Source organism: Phascolarctos cinereus, unplaced genomic scaffold (assembly GCF_003287225.1).
Source record: "Phascolarctos cinereus isolate Bilbo 61053 unplaced genomic scaffold, phaCin_HiC Scaffold_3;HRSCAF=262, whole genome shotgun sequence".
In the NCBI taxonomy this organism is placed as follows: domain Eukaryota; kingdom Metazoa; phylum Chordata; class Mammalia; order Diprotodontia; family Phascolarctidae; genus Phascolarctos; species Phascolarctos cinereus.
The window spans coordinates 259,028,990-259,049,041 of record NW_027555736.1 but is presented as its reverse complement, the minus strand read 5'-3'; the positions used below and the strand labels follow the sequence as shown (position 1 = coordinate 259,049,041).

The following is a 20,052-nucleotide window of genomic DNA, read 5'->3' as shown; positions in this document are numbered from 1 at the left end:
TTGGTGGGCAGAATTCTACTTTTACCCATGGAAAAGTGCAAAAAAAAAATATGTGCAAATGCTTGATTAATCTTTGGGTAATAAAACGTCATCTCATCACTTCTGTAATATTTAACTAGGGTAAAGTGCTTTTTTTTATTTTTTCAAATCCTATTTCGAAAGCAATGGGATTCTGTGATTATGTCCTTAATTGAGGGAAACTGAATTTTGGCTTATTTTCACCACACCTCCCTCCTTCCACCCCCTTTCGATTTTGTAGGTATAGAAAACTGTCAAGTAAGGAAATTCCTCTTCTAATATAGATCAGAAGCTTTTAACTTATTGTCTTAAGAGTTATTTGGCACTGATAAGTGACTGTCTCAGGACCACACAGTCAGTATATGTTCAGAGGTGGCTCTTGAAACTAGATTTTCCTGAATCTGAGGCCAGCTAAGTTTACATACCAATAAACTTTCCAGGAATGGAAAATTGAATTTCTGACTTATTTTAAGACTGTGGGCACATTCCAAATGATTTTAATGCCACTTCTCTTTCTCTAAAATAATACAACAGAAAAGGAGAATTACCTCTACAACTCTATCAATTATAATTAACTCTAGGGCTTCTTACTGGTCACTGAACAGTTTAGATTAAGCGAGATATCGTTTTTCTTCTTCCAAGAAGAATTTTGCTGAACTTTAAGATACCCTCTCATATTCACCAAATTGAAAAAAATAATTAGAAACAACAAAATACAGTACTGGTGGGACTGTAGTATGAATATATATATATAAATACATTCATCACTGGTAAAATTGCAAATGCAATGAATCTTTGTGCAGAATACTCTGGTGGTATACGATAATCAATCAACAAACAAGTATGAAGTACCTTTGCTATGCATCAGGTACTGGAGACACAAACAAAATGAATGAAATAATTGCTACAAGACAAGGAGATTACATTCTAATTGGGGAGACAACTACAAATAAAAGAACATACAGAATAAATGTCAGTAAATACAAAGTAGTTAAATACAAGGTAGCTTGAGAGGGAGGGTACTAGAATTTGATGGGCTCAGGAAAAACTGCACATAGAAGGTAATGCTTGGGGTGACCGGTGGTGGTGGCAGTGGCAGCAGGACGGAAGCAGCCTTGCTCGACCCTTGGGTGGCAGGGTCCTGGGAGTGTCTCTCTGGCTCACCCTCTCCCCCAGCCCTGCCTACAGCCCGCTCTCTGGGCCTGAGCCATGGCCAGAGACAACAGCAAACAGTTTTGGAAGAGGAGCTCCAAGCTGCCAGGCAGTATCTACTCAGTACATGGAGTCCAGCATCTCCACTGGATCCTCGGCTCACAAAAAACTTCATTAAAGAATGCTCAAAAGTCAACACAGCTTACTAGCTGTGTGAACCTGGGCAAGTCACTTAACCCCACTGCCTAGCCAAAAAAACCCCCAAAAAACCAGTCAATGCAGTGCCCTTGAAGAATAAAAAAAGCCTCCAGTTTTCATGAGTTTGCCCAAAATGCCAGTGATACCTGGGACATTGGAGATGACGAGGATTTTTCCACATCCTCTTTCCAAACTCTGAACTCTATGGTTGCTTTGGCAACTGCAGCCCAAGTCCAGTTACAGGTGAAGCCAGAGCAGTCCCAATCTATGGCAGCTGATATAACAGCTACTTTTAAAGTCATGAAGTCCAGCAGTGAAGCCCAGCTGTCTAGAAATTCTGGTGATACATGCTTAAGGAACCCTCTTCATAAACAGCAATCACTTCCACTCTGACCCATTATCCCCCCCGTTGCCTGGATCTCAGACCAGAATGCTTCTGGTGCTCCCCCAATGACTGTCTGAGAGAAAACACGTTTAAGGGAAATTTCAGCAGCTCCTCTCTAGCCATAACATAGACCTAGATGAACTGAGGAAATGTAGCTAGCCAGGAATTCCCAGGGAGGTTAGACCTGTCATGTGGAGGCTCCTGTGGCTACACACTGACATTCCAAGGACGAATCCTCTCGTTTCATTGTTCCAGCAGCCACTTATCCAAGAGATCTTTGAAAGAATCTTCTTCATTTGGGCCATCTGACACCCTGCCAGTAGCTACGTGTGGGAATGAATGACTTGGTCGCTCCATTCTTTGTCATCTTCCTCTCAGAATATGTGGAAGAGGATGTAGAGAACTTTGATGTGACAAACTGGTCTGCAGATACTCTACGAAGCATTGAAGCAGACAGTTTGGGTGCATGAGTAAGCTACCACTGGATGGGATACAGGACCACTGCACCTTTGCCCAGCCAGGGATCCAGAAGAAAGTCCAAGCACTGGACGAGCGGGTCAGCTGGACTGATGAACAGGTATACAATCACTGGAGATGGCAGTTTGCCTTTCGCTGGATGAATAACCTGCTTATGAGGAAGCTGCCCCCCCGACGTGCCATCTGGCTGTGGGACATCGACCAGTCTGAACCACAAGGGTTTTCTCATTTCCATCTCTGCATGTGGCAGAAAGAGATCTTGGATGAGGAAGATATTCAGGGTCTCTTCATGTTGTTGCAAAACTTACCTACAATACACTGGGGCAATGAAGAGATTGGCCTTCTCCTGGCAGAAACATACAGACTGAAATACATACTTGCTGATGCTCCCATCACTACTGATGATAGATGCCACCTTCACGCGGAGACGTAGACTTCCCCCATCACAGATGACAATCTAACTGCGGCAACTGTTTGAGCCCCTGGACTACTGTAAAAAGCTCACATCAACCTATGTCTTCACTTTTTGTGTGCCTATGCACTACTCCATATCTCTGGATGTGTGTCTCTTGGATATCAGTATTCCTTGCTGTGTAGGTGGGCTCACTTCTGGGAGAGGGCGGAAAGGAGAGCACAGGACTGTCTACTGCCAAGAGAGGAACTGACAAAAGAAAGTGAAGGTTCAGGGTATGTGCCTGATTGCGCCCCTACTTTGTCTGGTTGTCTCTCGTTACCCTACTCTGGCTAAGTCCATTACTCTCCAGACACAGCTTGATCTGACCACAGGTAAAAACGCTGTATGTTGTTAAGACCCCTGTTTGCCATCATTCTCTCACCAACTCCACTCCCTTTGGCCAGTGCCCAATGATGGACAGCTTTCGAGGACCATTTTTATCAGATGATGGATGTGTTGAGGCACAGAGCTTTCCTGAGAGTATCTGGAAAATGCAGTGCATTTGAGGGCTGGGAACATTTATTTTTCCTTTATTCACCCATATGTGTGCATGTGTGTCTTTCCGTGTGTGTGTGTGTGTGTGTGTGTCTGCGTTTGCATGTGCACACCCTCAAGGCAAGATGTTCATTTGTATCTAGACTGGCTCCACTATAACCAGCCATGAGATAGGCCAAAAAACAAAACAAAACAAAAGCAAGAAGCAAAAAAAACCCTTGACCATAGAAAATTACTGTGGTGACAGGGAAGATCAAAATACAAACTCAGAAGGGGACGACACTGTCAATATACCTACATCTGAAACCTCTAAGAGGAATAAGAACTGGTCTCAAGCCCAAAATGACTTATTGGAAGAGCTCAAAAAGGATTTTAAAAGTCAAATAAAAGAAGTAAAAGAAAAAGTGGGAAAAGAAATGAGAGGTATTCAAGAGAGAGTCAATAGCTTGGAAAAGAAAGGACAAAAATTGAAGAAAATAATTCCTCAAAAAGTAGAACTGGCCAAATGGAAAAGGAGTTACAAAAGCTAACTGAAGAGAATGATTCCTTAAAAATTAAAATTGGACAAGTAGAAGCTAATGACTCTGCAAGACATCAAGAATTTTTTTAGTCAAACAAAATTAAAAGAATGAAAAATAAAAGAAAATGTAAAATACCTCACTGGATAAACAACTGGAAAACAGATCCAGGACAGGTAATTTAAGAAATTGAACAAGCCATCAATGAACTCCCTGAGAAAAAAATCTCCAGGGCCAGATGGATTTACAAGTGAATTCTACTAAATATTTAAAGAACAATTAATTCTAATAACTAAGTAATAATAAACTATTTGGAAAAATAGGTGAAGAAGGAGTCCTACACCAAATTCTTTTTATGATACAAAAATGGTGCTGATACTTAAACAGGAAAAGCCAAAACAGAGAAAAAATTTCAGACCAGTTTCACCAACAAATATTGATGCAAAAATTTTAAATGAAATATTAGCAAAGAGATGACAGCAATTTATCATGAGGTTAATACACTATGACCAGGTGGGATTTATACCAGGAATGCAGGGCTGGTTCAATGTTAGGAAAACTATCAGCATAACTGACTAAATCGACAACAAAACTAAGAGAAATCACATGATTATCTCAATAGAGGAAGAAAAAGCTTATGACAAAATACAGTACCCACTCCTATTCAAAACACTAGAGGGCACAGGAATGGAGTTTTCTGTAAAATGATGACTAGCATTTATTTAAAACCATCAGCAAGTATTTCATGTATTGGGGATAAACTAGAAGTTCTCCCAATAAGATCAGAGATGAAACAAGGATGCCCATTATCACCACTACTTTTTTGTACTAGAAATGTTAGCTTTAGCAATAAGAGAAGAAAAAGAAACTGAAAGAATCAGAATAGGCAATGAGGAAGCAAAGCTATCACTCTTTGCAGATGACATGGCGGTATACTTAGAGAATCAACTAAAAAAACTGCTTGAAATAATTAACTTTAGCAAAGCTGCAGGATATAAAATAAACCTGCATAAATCATTGGCATTTCAATATATTACTAACAAAGCCCAACAGCAAGAGAGAGAAAGAGAAATTCCATTTAAAATAACTGTAGATAATATATAATGTTTGGGAGTCTATCTGCCAAGACAAACCCAGGAACTATATGAATACAATTACAAAACACTTTCCACATAAATAAAGTCAGATCTAAATAACTGAATATCAATTACTCATAGGCAGGCCAAGGTAATATAACAAAAATGACAATTCTACCTAAATTAATTTACTTATTCAGTGCCATACCAAACTACCAAAAAATTATTTTTTTGGAACTAGAAAAAAATAACAACAAAATTCATCTGTAAGAACAAAAAGTCCAGAGTATCAAGGGAATTAATGAAAAGAAATGCAAGGGAAGGTAGCCTATCTGTAGACACTAGCTGTATGAACTTGAACCCTGGGCAAGTCATTTAAGCTCTGTCTCAGTTTCTTCAACTGTAAAATGGGGATGATAATAGCACCTCCTAGTAATAATCTACCTCCGGGCTGCTGTGAAGATCAAATGAGATATTTGTTAAGTGCTCAACACAATGAAGGGCACAAAAAACCGCTTATTCTCTCCACTCCTTCCCCCATTAGACTGTGAGCTTGAGATCAGAAGCTATTTTTTGTCTTTTTTTTTTGTATTCACAGTGCTAGCATATGACAAGTGCTTTATAATGCTTGCTCATTTGACTTCAGCAAGTCAAAAACCTTCACCAGCTATCCCTTCACCAAGTTAAAGATAGTTATATTCTCCCTAAATCTTTTCAAAGCTGAGTTTCTTCTAACAATCCCTATATGCCATGAACACCATGCTCTTCACGATCCTGGCTGCAATCTTTTGGATGTTAATCAGTTTCTTCAATTGAATGAAGTTTCACAAAGTAGGAATTCCTTCAACAGATACAAAAATGTCTAAGACATTTATTAAGTCCTAGGGACTGATCTGTGACTAAGAGGTTAAACCCAAGCTCACAGAGCCAGTGTGTGAAATAATTCATTTGGACCCTACTCTATTCCAATCAGTATCAATCAATTTGATATGATTCCATAGGGGTAGTGATTATAAGTTCTGTATATTAGGCCCCAGAACTGTGAGCTACAGATTGTAACATCACTTGCTTAATCATAGGAAGCTTTGTTTTTCTTTGTCATAGTGACCAAGCCCATTGTGACTCAACTACATGGAAAGTCCTCTGATTTATTTTTGTACTTCTAGACCATTCTCTCTGGTCCAACATAAGTAGGTGACCATCTTATGACCACTTAGGCAGTTCAGTGGAGATATCCACCCAACCTATGACCCTCCTACTAATATGTCATTTTTGGCCCTCAAGAACACTATCAACTAGTAACATTCTGTATTTTAGATATCAAACCCTATAAAAACAAAGTTCCAGAAAAGGGGGGCATCTCAGATCATGAGGAAGATCTGAGGTCCTCTTCATTAGAAGGGACCATGGACCTCAGAGCTGTGTTTCAGTCTCTTTTATCATAGGTTGGACAATTTCAATTCCCACACGAGGAAGTTTCAGAAGTGAAGCTTATATCCAACCAGATTTTCTGACTAGAAATGTAAAATTCTAATTATGCCTCACTGACTCTCAAGTTGATATAAAACAGTAATGACTACCACTCTGGGTTTACCTGTTAAACTATTTCCAAATCCACTTGAACATATGTATTGTCCAGCCCACATTTCTTTATCCTGTCCATAAAAACTGTTATGAAAGACTGAAACTTTGCTAAAATCTAGGATTAGAGTTGTATTTACAGCATTCCTCTGATTTGTCTGGTAACCCTATCCAAAAACAAAGTATAGAGATTAGTCTCATAAAATATGTTCTTGATGTCATGATGGTCCTTTATGATCAGTGTTTTCTTTTTCTTTTCTTTTTTTTTAAAGAAAATGCTCACTAATCATTATTTTTTAAAATGCTCTAGGAAATTCCTGGGAGTTAAAGTTGAGTCCACTAACTTACATTTTGGCCTCTTCTCTCTTATCTTTTGAAAACTTGGATAATAATTTATTATTTTATGCATAAAATCATGCTTATATTAAATTAAATTAATGCAACTACAAACATACAAACTGAAATTGCCTTAAATATTTTAATTTTTTCAGACATGGAGCTATAAGCTGTTGAAGTTAAGGAAATGAAAATTAAATACTTTCATTTTTGACCAGTTTTTAAGAATCAGACAAAAATTTGAATTAAGCAACATCTATATCACTGTTAGATATGCAAAAATTGAGTAAGAAGCACAGAAACAAAGGAAGTATTGAATTTTTCTTTGTATACCATAGAGGCATATTAATAATAGTTGACAACTCATATTTATAAAGCATTTTAAGGTTTGGAAAGCAGAAATATATCTTGTGATATATACTACCATTTGTCATTACGCTATTTGTAGGTAGTTTTTAGTTGATTTGAGATAATGCATTTTATAAAAGGGCTTGTTTGAGTATTTGTTAAGAAGTACCATGTCAACAGAAAAAGCAACAACAGTACAGAAGATGATTAGATACTTTCAGGGTTTTATAGATTTAGAACTAGAAGAGGTTTAGTGCAATTTCTTCACTTTACAGAACAGGAAAATGAGGCCAGAAACGCTAAGTGACTTGCTTATGGTCACACAGTTATTTAAAACTGTCAGAAGTAGAATTTAAACCCAGGTCTTCTACTGTACCATTTTGCAATGACTGTGTATAATATATGGGCAGTGGATAGAGCACAAAGGCTGGAGTTAGAAAGACCTGAGTTCAAATCTGGCTTCCGACACTTAGTAGCTGTGTGACCCTGATCAAGTCAATTAATCCTGTTTACCTCAGTTTCCTCATCTGTAAAATGAGCTTGTGTGGGACAAGTGAAAGTTTCTCATATAAAATTTAGTTAAGGCTTTAGCATTAGCTGGGCCTAAGTTTCGTTTTCCTGTAAATCATGTGATTGGGTCATACATCTGTTGCCCATCCCCTCCCTTGTTTTGTAACCACCACCCCAGCCTTAAGTCCTTACCAAATAAGGCAATATTCTAGCTTCCAAGCTTGGTTTGGGTAAAATGTATCTCTTGGGTTCTAAATATAGATTGTAAGGTCTCTTGCTTCAACCAATGAGGATAAAGAGATTGAGGTAAACAAGTGGGGAGGGAGGGTTTCTTGGAGTGGTCTGTCTACGGGTATATAACTGGCTGTTTGCTGCTATATCTTGCCTCCCTACTCCAGTCCGCCCTGGGTAGGTGATGCCCAACTCGAGACTTGCTAGAATAAAACCTCTGTTTTCTATTGAGAGAAACCTCTGAATTTTTATTTGGGTAGGTGGTCTCAATCCCACTCAAGCTGAAGAAGGAAACAGCAAACCACTCCAGTATCTTTGCCAAGAAAATCTCAAATGGGGTCATAAAGAGTTGGACATGACTAAAAAAAAAAGACTGAACAGCATAGATAATATAAAAAAATCTTCCTATTACATGGTTTTGGAAATAGTTTTGAACGAATAGAGATTAAATAGCAACACACAAATATTTATCATAAACATTTCATTTCAGTTATCTAAAAACGTGTACTTTTTTCCCCCTGAAAAGTAGAAAAACTCACCTGTCCCAGAAAGTCCTCAAGGGGTGAGGGATGAAGTTTTTTTTTTTCAAATCCCTTCCTATCTCCAAAGGGAAAGCACATCATACTTCTATCATTTATGAAATGCTTAAAAACAGGGCCCATGTCTCACCTTTATTTATGAAATCCGCAGTGTTTAACATGTGCCCTATAGGCAGTGAGGAAACCAAACCAGCAAATCTTTATTTGGCATTCACTGAGTTAAAAAGCATGTTTTCACTTGTTAATTTGGTGCAGTGAACCAGGGTTTTACGTATATGTCCTAAATACAAGAAATCCTGGTTTTAAGTAATGTATTCTAAACATCTCATTAAATCAAATATTCTTAACTTGAGGTTCATGAATTTTTAAAAATATATTTTGAAAAATCATATTTCAATATAATTGGCTTCCTTTGTAAACCTGCGTGTTTTATTTTATGCATTTAAAAACATTCTAAAAAGGGGTTCACAAGCTTCACCAGACTGCCATGACACAAAAAAGATAAAGAATCCATGTATTAAATGAAATAATTGAGAGGTCCTATGGAGTTCACTGAAACTAGGAACTTAATTTCATTTATATGTAATTTGGCTGACTACTGAAATTTATCTCCTTTTAGTTTCTGTCTTTAGTTGCGAGTTAGTTTAGCTGTAATTAAGTGGCCAGAAAAGGGGGGAAAACCCCCCAAACAAAAAAGCATTTAACCGAAAAAACAAACAACTGTAAGTTTTAAGACAATAATACTTGGAGATTGGAAGGGACCTTAGCGATTGTCTAGAACAATCCTCATATTTTATAGATTAAGGAAATGAAACCTAAAGAGATTAAATCACTTTCCAAAGCCATTAAGTAGCAGTAAGAAGCAACATTCTTAATGTTTCTTTTTACCAAAGAGGGGTCTTACTCTTTATTAAATAAAGCTTCTCCTTCTTCTCTGAACAAATACATCTGTTCAGTTATTTGGGGAAAATATATAAGGAGGGCTATAGTTTAAGAATGCTATGTACAAGATGGAGGTCAGGTTTGAATACTCAAGACCACATCATTTTTCAATTATCATCAGAGACACAATTAGATTATAAGAGCAACTAACGGTATCATGGTCAAAGTGCTGGCACTTTGTAAGGTAGGAAGATCTGGGTTCAGATGCTGCCTTTGATACCTACTCTCTGTATGTCAGGTAAGTCATTTAACCTCTCAGAGCTTCAGTTTCCTCAACTATAAAATTAGGATGTTAGATTAAATGGTCTCCAAGACCCCTTCCGGTTCTAAATCTATTCCCCTATGATTTTTTTAAAAAATTTTCTTATTTTTCAAGAGAGATTTGCATGCAGAATAAGCTGGGAGTGTTTAAAAAATATGGATTCTAAGGTACAGGATAAAGTGTATCACCACAATTAGGGTGATTAATAGATGAATTCTTCCTCTCTTTTCAAGGGTTAAACTTGCATTAAAATTCTGAATAATGCTATATCACTATTCTGTAACAGCAAAGAACAATATATCAAAATACTTACTTCATCTCTATAAAGTGGACTTGTATAATACATTATGTCCATCGCACTGCTGTTTAGCATATCCCTTAATCCTCGTACTTTGTCAGGAGTAATAGAATCAACAGTGTCTGGAAATAAAGATAAAGACCAAGTTAAACATTCAAAAACCTTTGCGTACAGAAATAAAACATGTACGTAGTTAAAACAAAACTACACAATTAAAGAAAACTGTCATAAATCAAACACTATTTAAAAAATCTAACTAATCACGGAGTTACACTGGTTTTTGCCTTGCTATCTGTTAGGTATATAAAGTGGAGAAGGGCAGTTCACTGTTTTGGGTGTCATTAAGTGGCAACTTGGATAAATGTAGGTGGTACTTTACTCCTCACCTTTTTTTCACCTTCTATACTTTTTTTTCTTATTGTTTTTCTTTCCTGTACTTTTTTTTACCTTGGGCTTATTGATATCCATGGATATTGCTTAGGACTATTATCAAAGGTAACCAGGTGTAAACACTAAATCTAATAAATGTTGCTTTGTGTACAGATAATCAGTTCTTTTGCTGTGGACTCTTTTTTCTTCCCCTTACCTTTTCTCCTTTAGGGTTCTAATTTTTTCCCATGAAGTCAATTATCATCTCCTTTCAGGTGACCCCCAGATGTAACTATCCAGTCTTGGTCTCTCCTGAACTCTAGTCTCATATCACCAACTGCTCATTATATATTTCAAATTGGATAGCCTGCAGGCCATTTCTAACCTAACAGTTCCAAAAAGAACTTATTATCTCCTCCCCAAAACCCTCTTACAAATTTCCCTACTTCTCTTAACAGTGGATGTCTTCACCAACATTCTCCTAGTTTCCAAGGTTCATTCTTGACTTTCTCACTTTCATCCCCTTCCCCAAATCCAGTGGCCAAATTGTGCCAATCCTATGTCAACAAAATTTCTTGCATCAATTAGTCAACAAATACTAAGCATTTACACACCTAGCAATCAAAAAACTTATATTTTATCAAGGCAGACTCACAAGGCCCCTCCCTCATTTAAGCCCTTATCACCTCATTTTTGTACTGCAACAATTCCTTTCCTTTTTATGTAAAGTCTTTCTCCTGAAGGCTTGTGGAACTTCTAGTTTCAGAACTGAATTGCTGAATTTAACCACCATGTATCTTGGAGTTTGCAGTCATGGGTTTTTGCCTGGAGGTGATTTGTGAAATCTTTTTGTTGGAATTTTGTTTTCTATGTTCACACATTCTGGGCAGTTCTTTTCTATTACTTCCTTCATTACGATATTAAGAGTTTTTGTCTAGGCATGTTCTTCTGGGAAACCTTATGATCGTTAGGTTGTTTGCATCCTGTCTTTGAAATCTTTGTTTTGCTTGCACAGTGAGAATATTTTACTTTTGTTTTTTGCTTCTCTTCTTCGTTGTCCTTAATTTCTAATTCTTAACGTACTGTTCTTTCGTTTCTTTGGTGAGTCTTGCCATTGAAGATTCAAGTTGTTCTATTCTGCTAATTATTTTTGCTGTGCAGTACACAAATTCTGCTCTAATAATTCTCATTTTTCTTTTAAACTACTCAGGAACAGGTATTGTAGAGATATGTTCTCCTCAAAAGTTATAGGTCCTCAACCTTAATCAAGTGTTGGAAAATTTTACTTTATTTTACAGTATTTATTCTGAGAGGACTGCACTCATTTATTAGATTTGAAGGCCATATTTATTTCTGTTACTACTGGTTTTCCTGTTGATTTACCTATTTATGGCTAAGGTCTTTGCGTTTTCTTCTTCCTGAAATCTTCGGTATTTTGAGTCCTTTTTTTCTCTTATTTTCCACGTCACTTACTTTCTGACTCCCTTCTCATATTTATTTCCTCACTAACTTAGCCATGCTTAATTTATGGTTCACCCAGCCAAGTTTCTGTCCCAACTGACTTTTGGGTGGTCAGAACTGGCCCCACCTTGATGCTGTGTTCTTTCACTTGGGCTTGGTAGAGTGCCATACAGTCCCCACTTACATGGTATCCTGTCCTTGTGACCTGTTGACTCCTTCTGTTACTCAGTTCTTTGGCCCAGAACTGGCAGTTTCATCTTTTCCCCAGCATCACTCCAGAATCCTGGGATGCAGCCCCAGCAAGTTTTTACTCTTGAAGGATTGTGGCCAAGCTGACATTTGAGCAAATTTCCTCTGCTTAAAGCCAAGCCCTCCACAGTACTGGAAAGTAGGAGGAGGGACTGGGTTATAGCACTGGGTTTTGATGTAAGCTTAAATTGTTTCTTTGGGTCTGCTGGTGCAGCTTTGCTGCCAGTAGTGCAAAAGGTGAAGGAAGGGGTGCTGAGTAGCTCAAGGTCAGTGAGCTAACCATCAGATTCTAGGTTTGGGGGATTTAAAAAAAATTCCTTTGGATTCTAGGTGTCCTAGAGCATGGAAACAGATGAAGTTGCTTTATCTTTGGCACATAATTTCTATTTTGGGGAGGTTTGTGAGGGATCCATCACCTTCTTGCTCATTTGACGCAGAAAACTTGGTATTTATCATATCCAAGCTCTGCTACTTACGACTTTAGGATGGTCAGTTAACTACTTTGGGCCCCAGTTTCTTTACCTGTAATATGAGGGGTGACTTCTAAAGTATCTCTTGCACTTTTTAAGTCTTTAAGTATTTCCCCCCTATGTTAAATATGTCTAGTTCCTGCAACCGATTCTTTTTTATTATGATCTTGAGGGCTTTCCCATTTTAGTCACCTTACACTAAGCATACATCAGTTTGTCATATTTGCTAAACATGATAATCCAGACATGGGATAAACATGATGCATTATAGCGGAATTATTCCTTTACTTGTTCTGGACACAGTGTCTCTGTTAATGGATTAAATTTTTTAGGTGCCAAATCATTCTGTTGACTTGAACTTGTAGCTCCCCCCTTAAATACACTGATAAAGATGAACTTCTGATGATGAATCTGACCATATCTTTTTCTCACTTTGTATTTGTTAAGATGATTTACTGAACACATATGTAGGAATTTATGTTATTCAGTTGTGTCAGTAGTGTCCTACTCTTCATGACCCCACTTGGGGATTTCTTGGCAAAGACATGGAGTGGTTTGCCATTTCCTTCTCCAACTCCTCCAACATTTACAGATGAAGAAACTGAGGCAAACAGGGTTATGTGACTTGCGTAGGGTCACACAGCTAGTGTCTGAGGCCAGATTTGAACTCAGGAAGATAAGTCTTCCTGACTCCAGGCCAACCATTCTATGTGCCACCTGGCTGTCCAGAAATTTATATCAAATTTATATCAATATAATTTATATTATATCAATCCCCATTAAATTACTAGATTCAAGAGCATGGTGAACCATGCCATCTAACATACTATTCTTCTTAGCTCTGAATCACCAGCAAATGTGATAAGTAAGCCACTTATGTCTTTATTCCAGGTATATGATAATCAACTGACAAGCATTTAGTAAGCACCTACTATATGCTAGGCCACTATAAGAAAAATGTTACATGTCAACAGGAGCAAACACATATTTCTAGAGATATTATGCAATGTTGATATTGACCCTTTAATAACTATACTTTGGATTTAGCCATTGAACTGGTTCCAAACCCACCTAATTCTAACTATGACTTGGCCCTACATCTCTCCATCTCATCCATCTCTGTCCACAAAGTTATTAAAGACTTTTTCAAATGCCTAAAGTCTACCTAGGTAAACTATATATAGCATTCTCCTGATTTCCTGATCCTGATCAAAGTTACTAGCTTACTGACTCTGTCAGAATAGGAAATAAGGTTAGCTTGGCATGACCTGTTCCTCATTAAACAATACTTGTCTTCTGTCATTACTACTTCCTTTTTCTAGATGTTGATTACCAATCCCTTTAATAATGTTCTTTAATTCTGCCAGGAATCCAAGGCAAGCTCATTACAGTTTGCAGACACAATTTTCTTCTCCCCATTTTTGAAAAGTGAAACACCACCTCCCCTTTTCTAGGCCTGCAGCAATTCTCTTGTCATTGGTCTTTCAAAGATCACTAAGACTTTTTGTGGTATTTGCCAGTATCTTGGGCTGTAGTGAATCTGGGCTTAAAGACTTGAAGTGCTTTCTTCATAACTTCATTAATTATCTTGGGTTTCAACTCCCCATCAAGAATTTTCATTCTGTCCTTTCTACTCCAAAGATCATTATCCTTGGCAGAGATAATAGAAACAATATTATCTTTCTATCCAGTTTAATTCAGTGATCCTATCCCTTTCATATCATTAATTTAAAGAAAAAAACAACTCTTGCTTCAATAATTTCTTAAAGGAATTCTAGGTGACCTGGTGGTCAAACTGTGATTTTCTTTGAGGATTTGCTTAGAGATGTTTTAGTATTGTTCTTTTCTTCTGGGTCTGTGTCTTGGATGTTCCTAGCACCAGCACCTTATGGAGGAGTATTTTTGTTTGTTTACTCATTCTTCTAGCTTTATTTCCCAAAATGGGATTTTGTGTTAGGGCTCTAATCAACTCTGTGGGAATGTCAAAATCTTCTTTGGCTCTGATTTGTATCCCCTGGTCCAGATATTTAATGCTATGTAGTGTGTGTGTGTGTGTGTGCGTGCGCGAGCGCGCGTGTGCATGCACGCCAATTTCCAAGGTGCAAATTTTTTCAGATTCAATGTTTATTTAACATTCTTTTCTTTTTAAATTAACATTCTTTTCTTTTTAAATTGAGTTCCAAATTGTTTCTCTCCCTTCCAATACTCTTCCACCCACTGAGTAGAAAAGCAATATATCAATTACACATGTGAAATCATGCCAGATATTTTCACATTCACTGTTTTTTGGTTTTTTTTTTAAGCAAGAAAAATAATGTGAGAAAAATATACCCCAATTTGCACTCGAGTTCATCAGTTCTCTCTCTGGAGGTGGATATAATTTTTTCATCATGAATCCTTTGGAATTATCTTAGATCACTGTATTGATCAGAGCAGACAAGTCTTTCACAGTTGATCATCATTACAACATTGTTGTTACTGGGCACAACGATCTAGGTCTTGCCATGTTTTTCTGAAACCAGCCCTGTCATCATTTCCCATAGCACAATCATACTGCATCACAATCATTGCACAACTTGTTCAGTCATTCCTCATGTGATAAGCATCCCATTTATTTCCAATTCTTTACCACCATAAAGAGATTTGTTATAAATATTTTTGTACATATAGGTCTTTTCCCTTTTTCTTTGATCTTTTTCGGATACAGACCTAGTAGTGGTATTGCTACGTCAAAGGATATGCACAGTTTTATAGCACTTTCTTTGGGCACAGTTCCAAACTGACCACCAGAATGGTTGGACCAGTTCACTATTCCACCAACAATTCATTAGCACACCTATTTTTTCCTCATCCCCTCCAGCATGTCATTTCTGATAGTTGTGAAATAGTACTTCAGAGTTATTTTAATTTGCCTTTCTCTAACCAGTAGTGATTTAGAGCATGTTTTTCATGTCTATAGATAGCTTTGATTTCTTCTGAAAACTGCCTGTTTATATCCTTTTGGCCATTTATCAATTGATTATCAATTATCAATCAAAATCTCATTTCAGTTTGATACTCAGTATGTATTTGAGAGTTGAGGCCTTTATCAGAGAAATCTGCTAAAAAATTTTTTTGTTATCACTTCATGGTCTATGGCATGTTTTGCACATTAGATTCTGCTACAGCCCTTTATTTTAACTCTGTGTCTTTCAGTTTCAAGCGTGTCTATTGTAAACAACTATTGCTGGATTCTAGTTTCTAATCCATTCTGCTATCTGCTTCCATTTTATGGGTGAACTCACCCATTCATATTCACAGTTACATGATTATGTATTCCCTTCCAGCTCATTTTGTTTCTTCTTCTGTTTTTACCCTTCCTCTCACCAAAAGTCCATTTTGCTTTCGACCACAGCTTTCCTTAATCTGACCTCCCTTCTATCATTCTCTCCCTTTCTTTTATCCCCTTTCCCCTCCTATTTCCCTACTGGGTAAGTTGCATTTCTATAACACAAATGAATATATCCACATATATATATGTATTCTTTCCACTTTGAATCAATTCTGAAAGTGAAGTTCAAAAGCACTCCCCCCTCCATCCTATTTCTCCCTTCGCAGTAAAAGTTTTTCTTTGTCCACCCCTTTTATGTGAGAAAATTTTCACCATTTTACCTCTCCCTTCCCCTTTCTCCCAAAGTATCCCTCTTTCTCAACCTTTCATTTTTCCTGGAGATCATGTCAACATAATCAACTCACATTAATGCCTTCTGTCTAATGCCTGCCTAATAATGATAAAGTTCTTTGGAGCTACATGTCATCATCTTCCCATATAGGAATATAAATAGTTTAACTTTACTGAGCCTTCCATGATTTCTCTTTCATGTTTACCTTTTTATGTTTCTTTTGAGTTTTGTGTTTAAATGTTAAAATTTCTACTCAACTCTGGTCTTTCCAGCTATTTCATTAAATATCAATTTTCTCCCCTGAAAGATTATATTCAGTTTTGTTGGGTAGGTTATTTTTTGTTATAATCCTAACTCCTTTGCTTTCCAGAATATCACATTTTGAGACCTCTAATCCTTTAAGGTGGAAGCTGCTATATCTTGTGTGACATTGTGGCTCCATGATAATTTGAATTGTTTCTTTCTGGGTGCTTGCAACATTTTTTCCTTGACCTAGGAGCTCTGGAATTTGGGAGTTTTCATTTGGAGCTATCTTTCAAGAGGTGATAGGTGGATTCTTTTATTTCTGTTTTACATTCTGGATCTAAGATATCAGGGCAGTTTTCCTTAATTTCTTGAAGTATGATTGATATTCAGGCCCCCTTTTTTTTTGATCATAGCTTTCAGGTAGTTCAGCAATTCTTAAATTATCTCTCTTGATCTATTTTCCAGGCCAGTTATTTTTCCAACGAGACATTTCACATTTTCTTTTATTTTTTCATTCTTTTGACTTTTATAGTTTCTTGATGCATCATGGCATCATTAGCTTCTACTTGCCCAATTTTCATTTTTAAGGAATTATTTTCTTCAGTGAATTTCTGTACCTCCTTTTCCATCTGGCCAATTTTGTTTTTAATGTATTTTCTTCAGCCTTTTTTTGTGCCTATTTTACCAAGCTATTGATTTTCTTTTCATAATTTTCCTGTATTACTCTTATTTCTTTTATTGGTTTTCCCCTCTAACATTATTAGTTCTTTCTTTAACTCCTCCAGGAATTCCTTCTGGGCTTGGGTCCAATTAGCATTTTTTCTTCACAGCTCTTCTCACAATGTCATCATCTTCTGAATTTGTGTCTTGGTCTTCTCTGTCACAAATAGTAGCTTTTTATGATCAAATTCTTTTTTTGTTGTTGTTTGCACATTTTTCTGGCCTATTTCTTCACTTTTTGGGGGGTTTTCTTTTTGGTGCTTTCAGAGTGGTATGAAAATGGGAGAAGTATGGTCACTGCTCTTCTGGTCTGCACTCTGGTCTTGGCCCAGGTAAGGACCCTGATTCCCTGCAGCCACAAGTGCTAGCCTTCCCTCTGCCTTAAAAATGTGACCAAGGCCCGGCTCTCTTGTAATCGACCCCCCCCCCCCAGTGCTCCTCTCCACCCTGGAACTGCAGCCCAGAACTATGTACAGGCAATAGACTTGCCAAGCAGTGCCAGTAACAGCTTCTCCCATCACTTTCTGACTAGTTGTTCAACCCCTTTACCATCCCTGGGGTGAGAGGTCCCAAAACTGCTACTATTGCTGTGTCACATATGTGGTTTCCAGACAGACTTCCACTACAGCATCACAAACTTGTCCTGACAACTTCCTTGGTTTTCTTAGGCCAGAAAATGTCTCACCCTGACCTTTTGTTGGTTCTGCCACCCCAAAATTTGACTTGAGGTGTTGTTTGGAGAGGAATGTTTTAAGAGTTCAGCTAGGTTGCCTCTAATCTGCCAGCTTGTTTCCCCCTTTCTCTCCCAGTGTCTTAATGATATGTTCTTAAAAGGTCTCAGGGGTGGTTCACCAGGACTTGAAGACTTTTGTGAATGATACAGGGGCAAGCTTATGACCCTAAATTAGATTCTGTAGGCTTGTCCCTGGTACGAGCTACAGCAGATTGCTCCAGGTGCTAGGCAGATAGCTGAAAGGCTCTACAGGTTCAGATCAATACAACTTTAGGATTCTCTTGGTCTGAGTTCCCTGCCCTCAACTCAAGGGACTGAATCCATGAACTTGCTCTAAGTCACAGCCACATAGCTGCAGTCTCCTTCTGTTCCTACTCCTCAAAGTACAGAGCCTCAGGACAGGTTTGAGCTAGATCCAGGACTACTTACTGTCCTGGTACATAACTGCAGGTCTGTAAGCTGGCACCTGCACCTTACTGAAGATCCCTGACTCAGTCCAGGACAAATCCACAGCCAGAAAGATACAGATGCTGGTAAGCTCATGTTCTTGTCCCCTGCAAGGCACACAGCATCAAGACTCAAATCTGCTGGATCTACAATGCTCCTTGCCCTCATAACCAGGAGCAGGCCCTTTACCCAGTGCCTGTAAGCCAATGGCTGCCTCCCTCTGCTCACTTGGGTTAGAAAATTACTTACTGTGGTTTCTCCTTAGATTTCCTGGTCACTACTTGGTCTGTTGCTCTTCCTAGATCTTTGGTGGAGAAGTTATGGGGCATAAAGAGGCTATACTGCAGTCTTCCTATTCCACCATCTTTGCCAGGGTCCTTGATCCTACTGAGCTCCCCCCACCCCTCCAAAAGCACAAAAAAGAAAACAAAATCCTTTTGCACACATTAGATTATTTAAGTGTTCCTCAAACCTTAAAATAGTATAATACGCGTCAGTTTTTGTTGTCTTTAGCATTAATTGCTAGTCTTAGCTTATTCTAAACTTCAATACCTTGGACACTACTCTCACAGGATTTTGCACCTTCCTCTACATTTTTTTTTGAGACCACAGTTGATCCTTTACCTGGGTTTCTTTGGCCAAATCCTCCTTAAATGTCTCAGGGTCTTCAGTGTCCAACCTTACTGAACTGTCTTCCCTATATGAATTTAGGCAATCGCTGCTACCTTCACTACCTTTCTATTGTGGGTATGCTTTCCCTCCCCTTCTCTAGCACCCTTTTATATACGGTTTTCCCCCAACAGAATATAAGTTCCTTGAGGGCAAGGATTGTCTTGTTTGCTTTTATTTGTATTCCTAGCACTCAGCACAGTGCCTGGTAAATAATACTTAGTAAATACCTTCTTGATCTACCTACTTAACTATTCTTTCTCTCCCCTGTACACAGCTGCCAAATAATCTTCCCAAGCCACAGGTCAACTGCCCTATTCAAAAGCTTTCTGTGACTCCCCACTGCCTTTAGGACAAAATATAAACTCTTTAGCTTGACATTTAAGGCCCTCTGCAATCTGTTTCCATTCTTTCTTTCCTGTTCTTATTTCACATTTCCCCCTTTATTCTAAGTTCCAGCCAACCTGGATCATTAGCTGCTCTCCAGATTAGACATTCTGTCATATCTTGTCATCGCACAGTTGTAAAAGCCTTCCCCGAAGCCAGGAATAAATTCTTCATTTCTGCTTTTCAGAATTCTTATCCTTATCTTCTTTCAAGACTCAGCTCAAGTACCACTCTTCCTCTAAAAAGACTTCTCTGATCTATGTAATTGTTAGTGATTTCTCCTCTCTCAAACTATTTTGTATTTTTAATGTTTGTATATTCTGAATCACTACTAAAGTGTCAACTCTTTAAGGGTTCTATTTAGGTCTCCCTAACTTCTGTATTTGACATAGTGACTTTTGCAAAGTATCAATTAATAAATGTTGAACTAAATTGAGTTAAATTATCACTAGACTATTAAACATAATAGACAGCTGACAAGAAAGTATATAACATTTTCTCTACTCAGCTATGAGCAGGATCATTGAAATCACAAGTTAAGACTGCCTAAACTGAGGAACCCTATTGACAGAATATAAAGTTACTATGTCTAAGATTAAGAAGACAACAATCAGACTACAAATTTTTGCTGCCATGGATCATACACTCTTTGACTCCTCTCCTTTCCCACTTTCATCTACTTGCTCTTAGTCACCTCAGGAATATGTGAGATGAGATCTAAATAAGTGTTACTGCGCAGGATTTTTATTCTCAAGAGCAAATAAACATTTAATGAAAACCTCTGATATTCTGTATTGATTTCACTAAGAATGATCATAA

At 37.8% G+C, this 20,052-nt stretch overlaps 1 protein-coding gene and 1 pseudogene across 4 annotated transcripts in view; one reads left to right on the top strand and one right to left on the bottom strand.

Annotated features, from left to right (window-relative positions):
- The window catches only part of DDHD1 (DDHD domain containing 1), a 124,947-nt gene that overhangs the window by 33,866 nt on the left and 71,029 nt on the right, over window positions 1–20,052 (bottom strand). For all 4 annotated transcript variants that reach the window (XM_020974832.2, XM_020974834.2, XM_020974833.2 and 1 more), the window contains one exon: window positions 9,836–9,942. In XM_020974832.2, coding sequence (XP_020830491.1) covers window positions 9,836–9,942 — 107 coding nt within the window. The remainder of the gene's footprint in view (window positions 1–9,835; window positions 9,943–20,052) is intronic.
- LOC110199871 (TBC1 domain family member 22B pseudogene) lies at window positions 1,083–2,663 on the top strand (annotated as a pseudogene).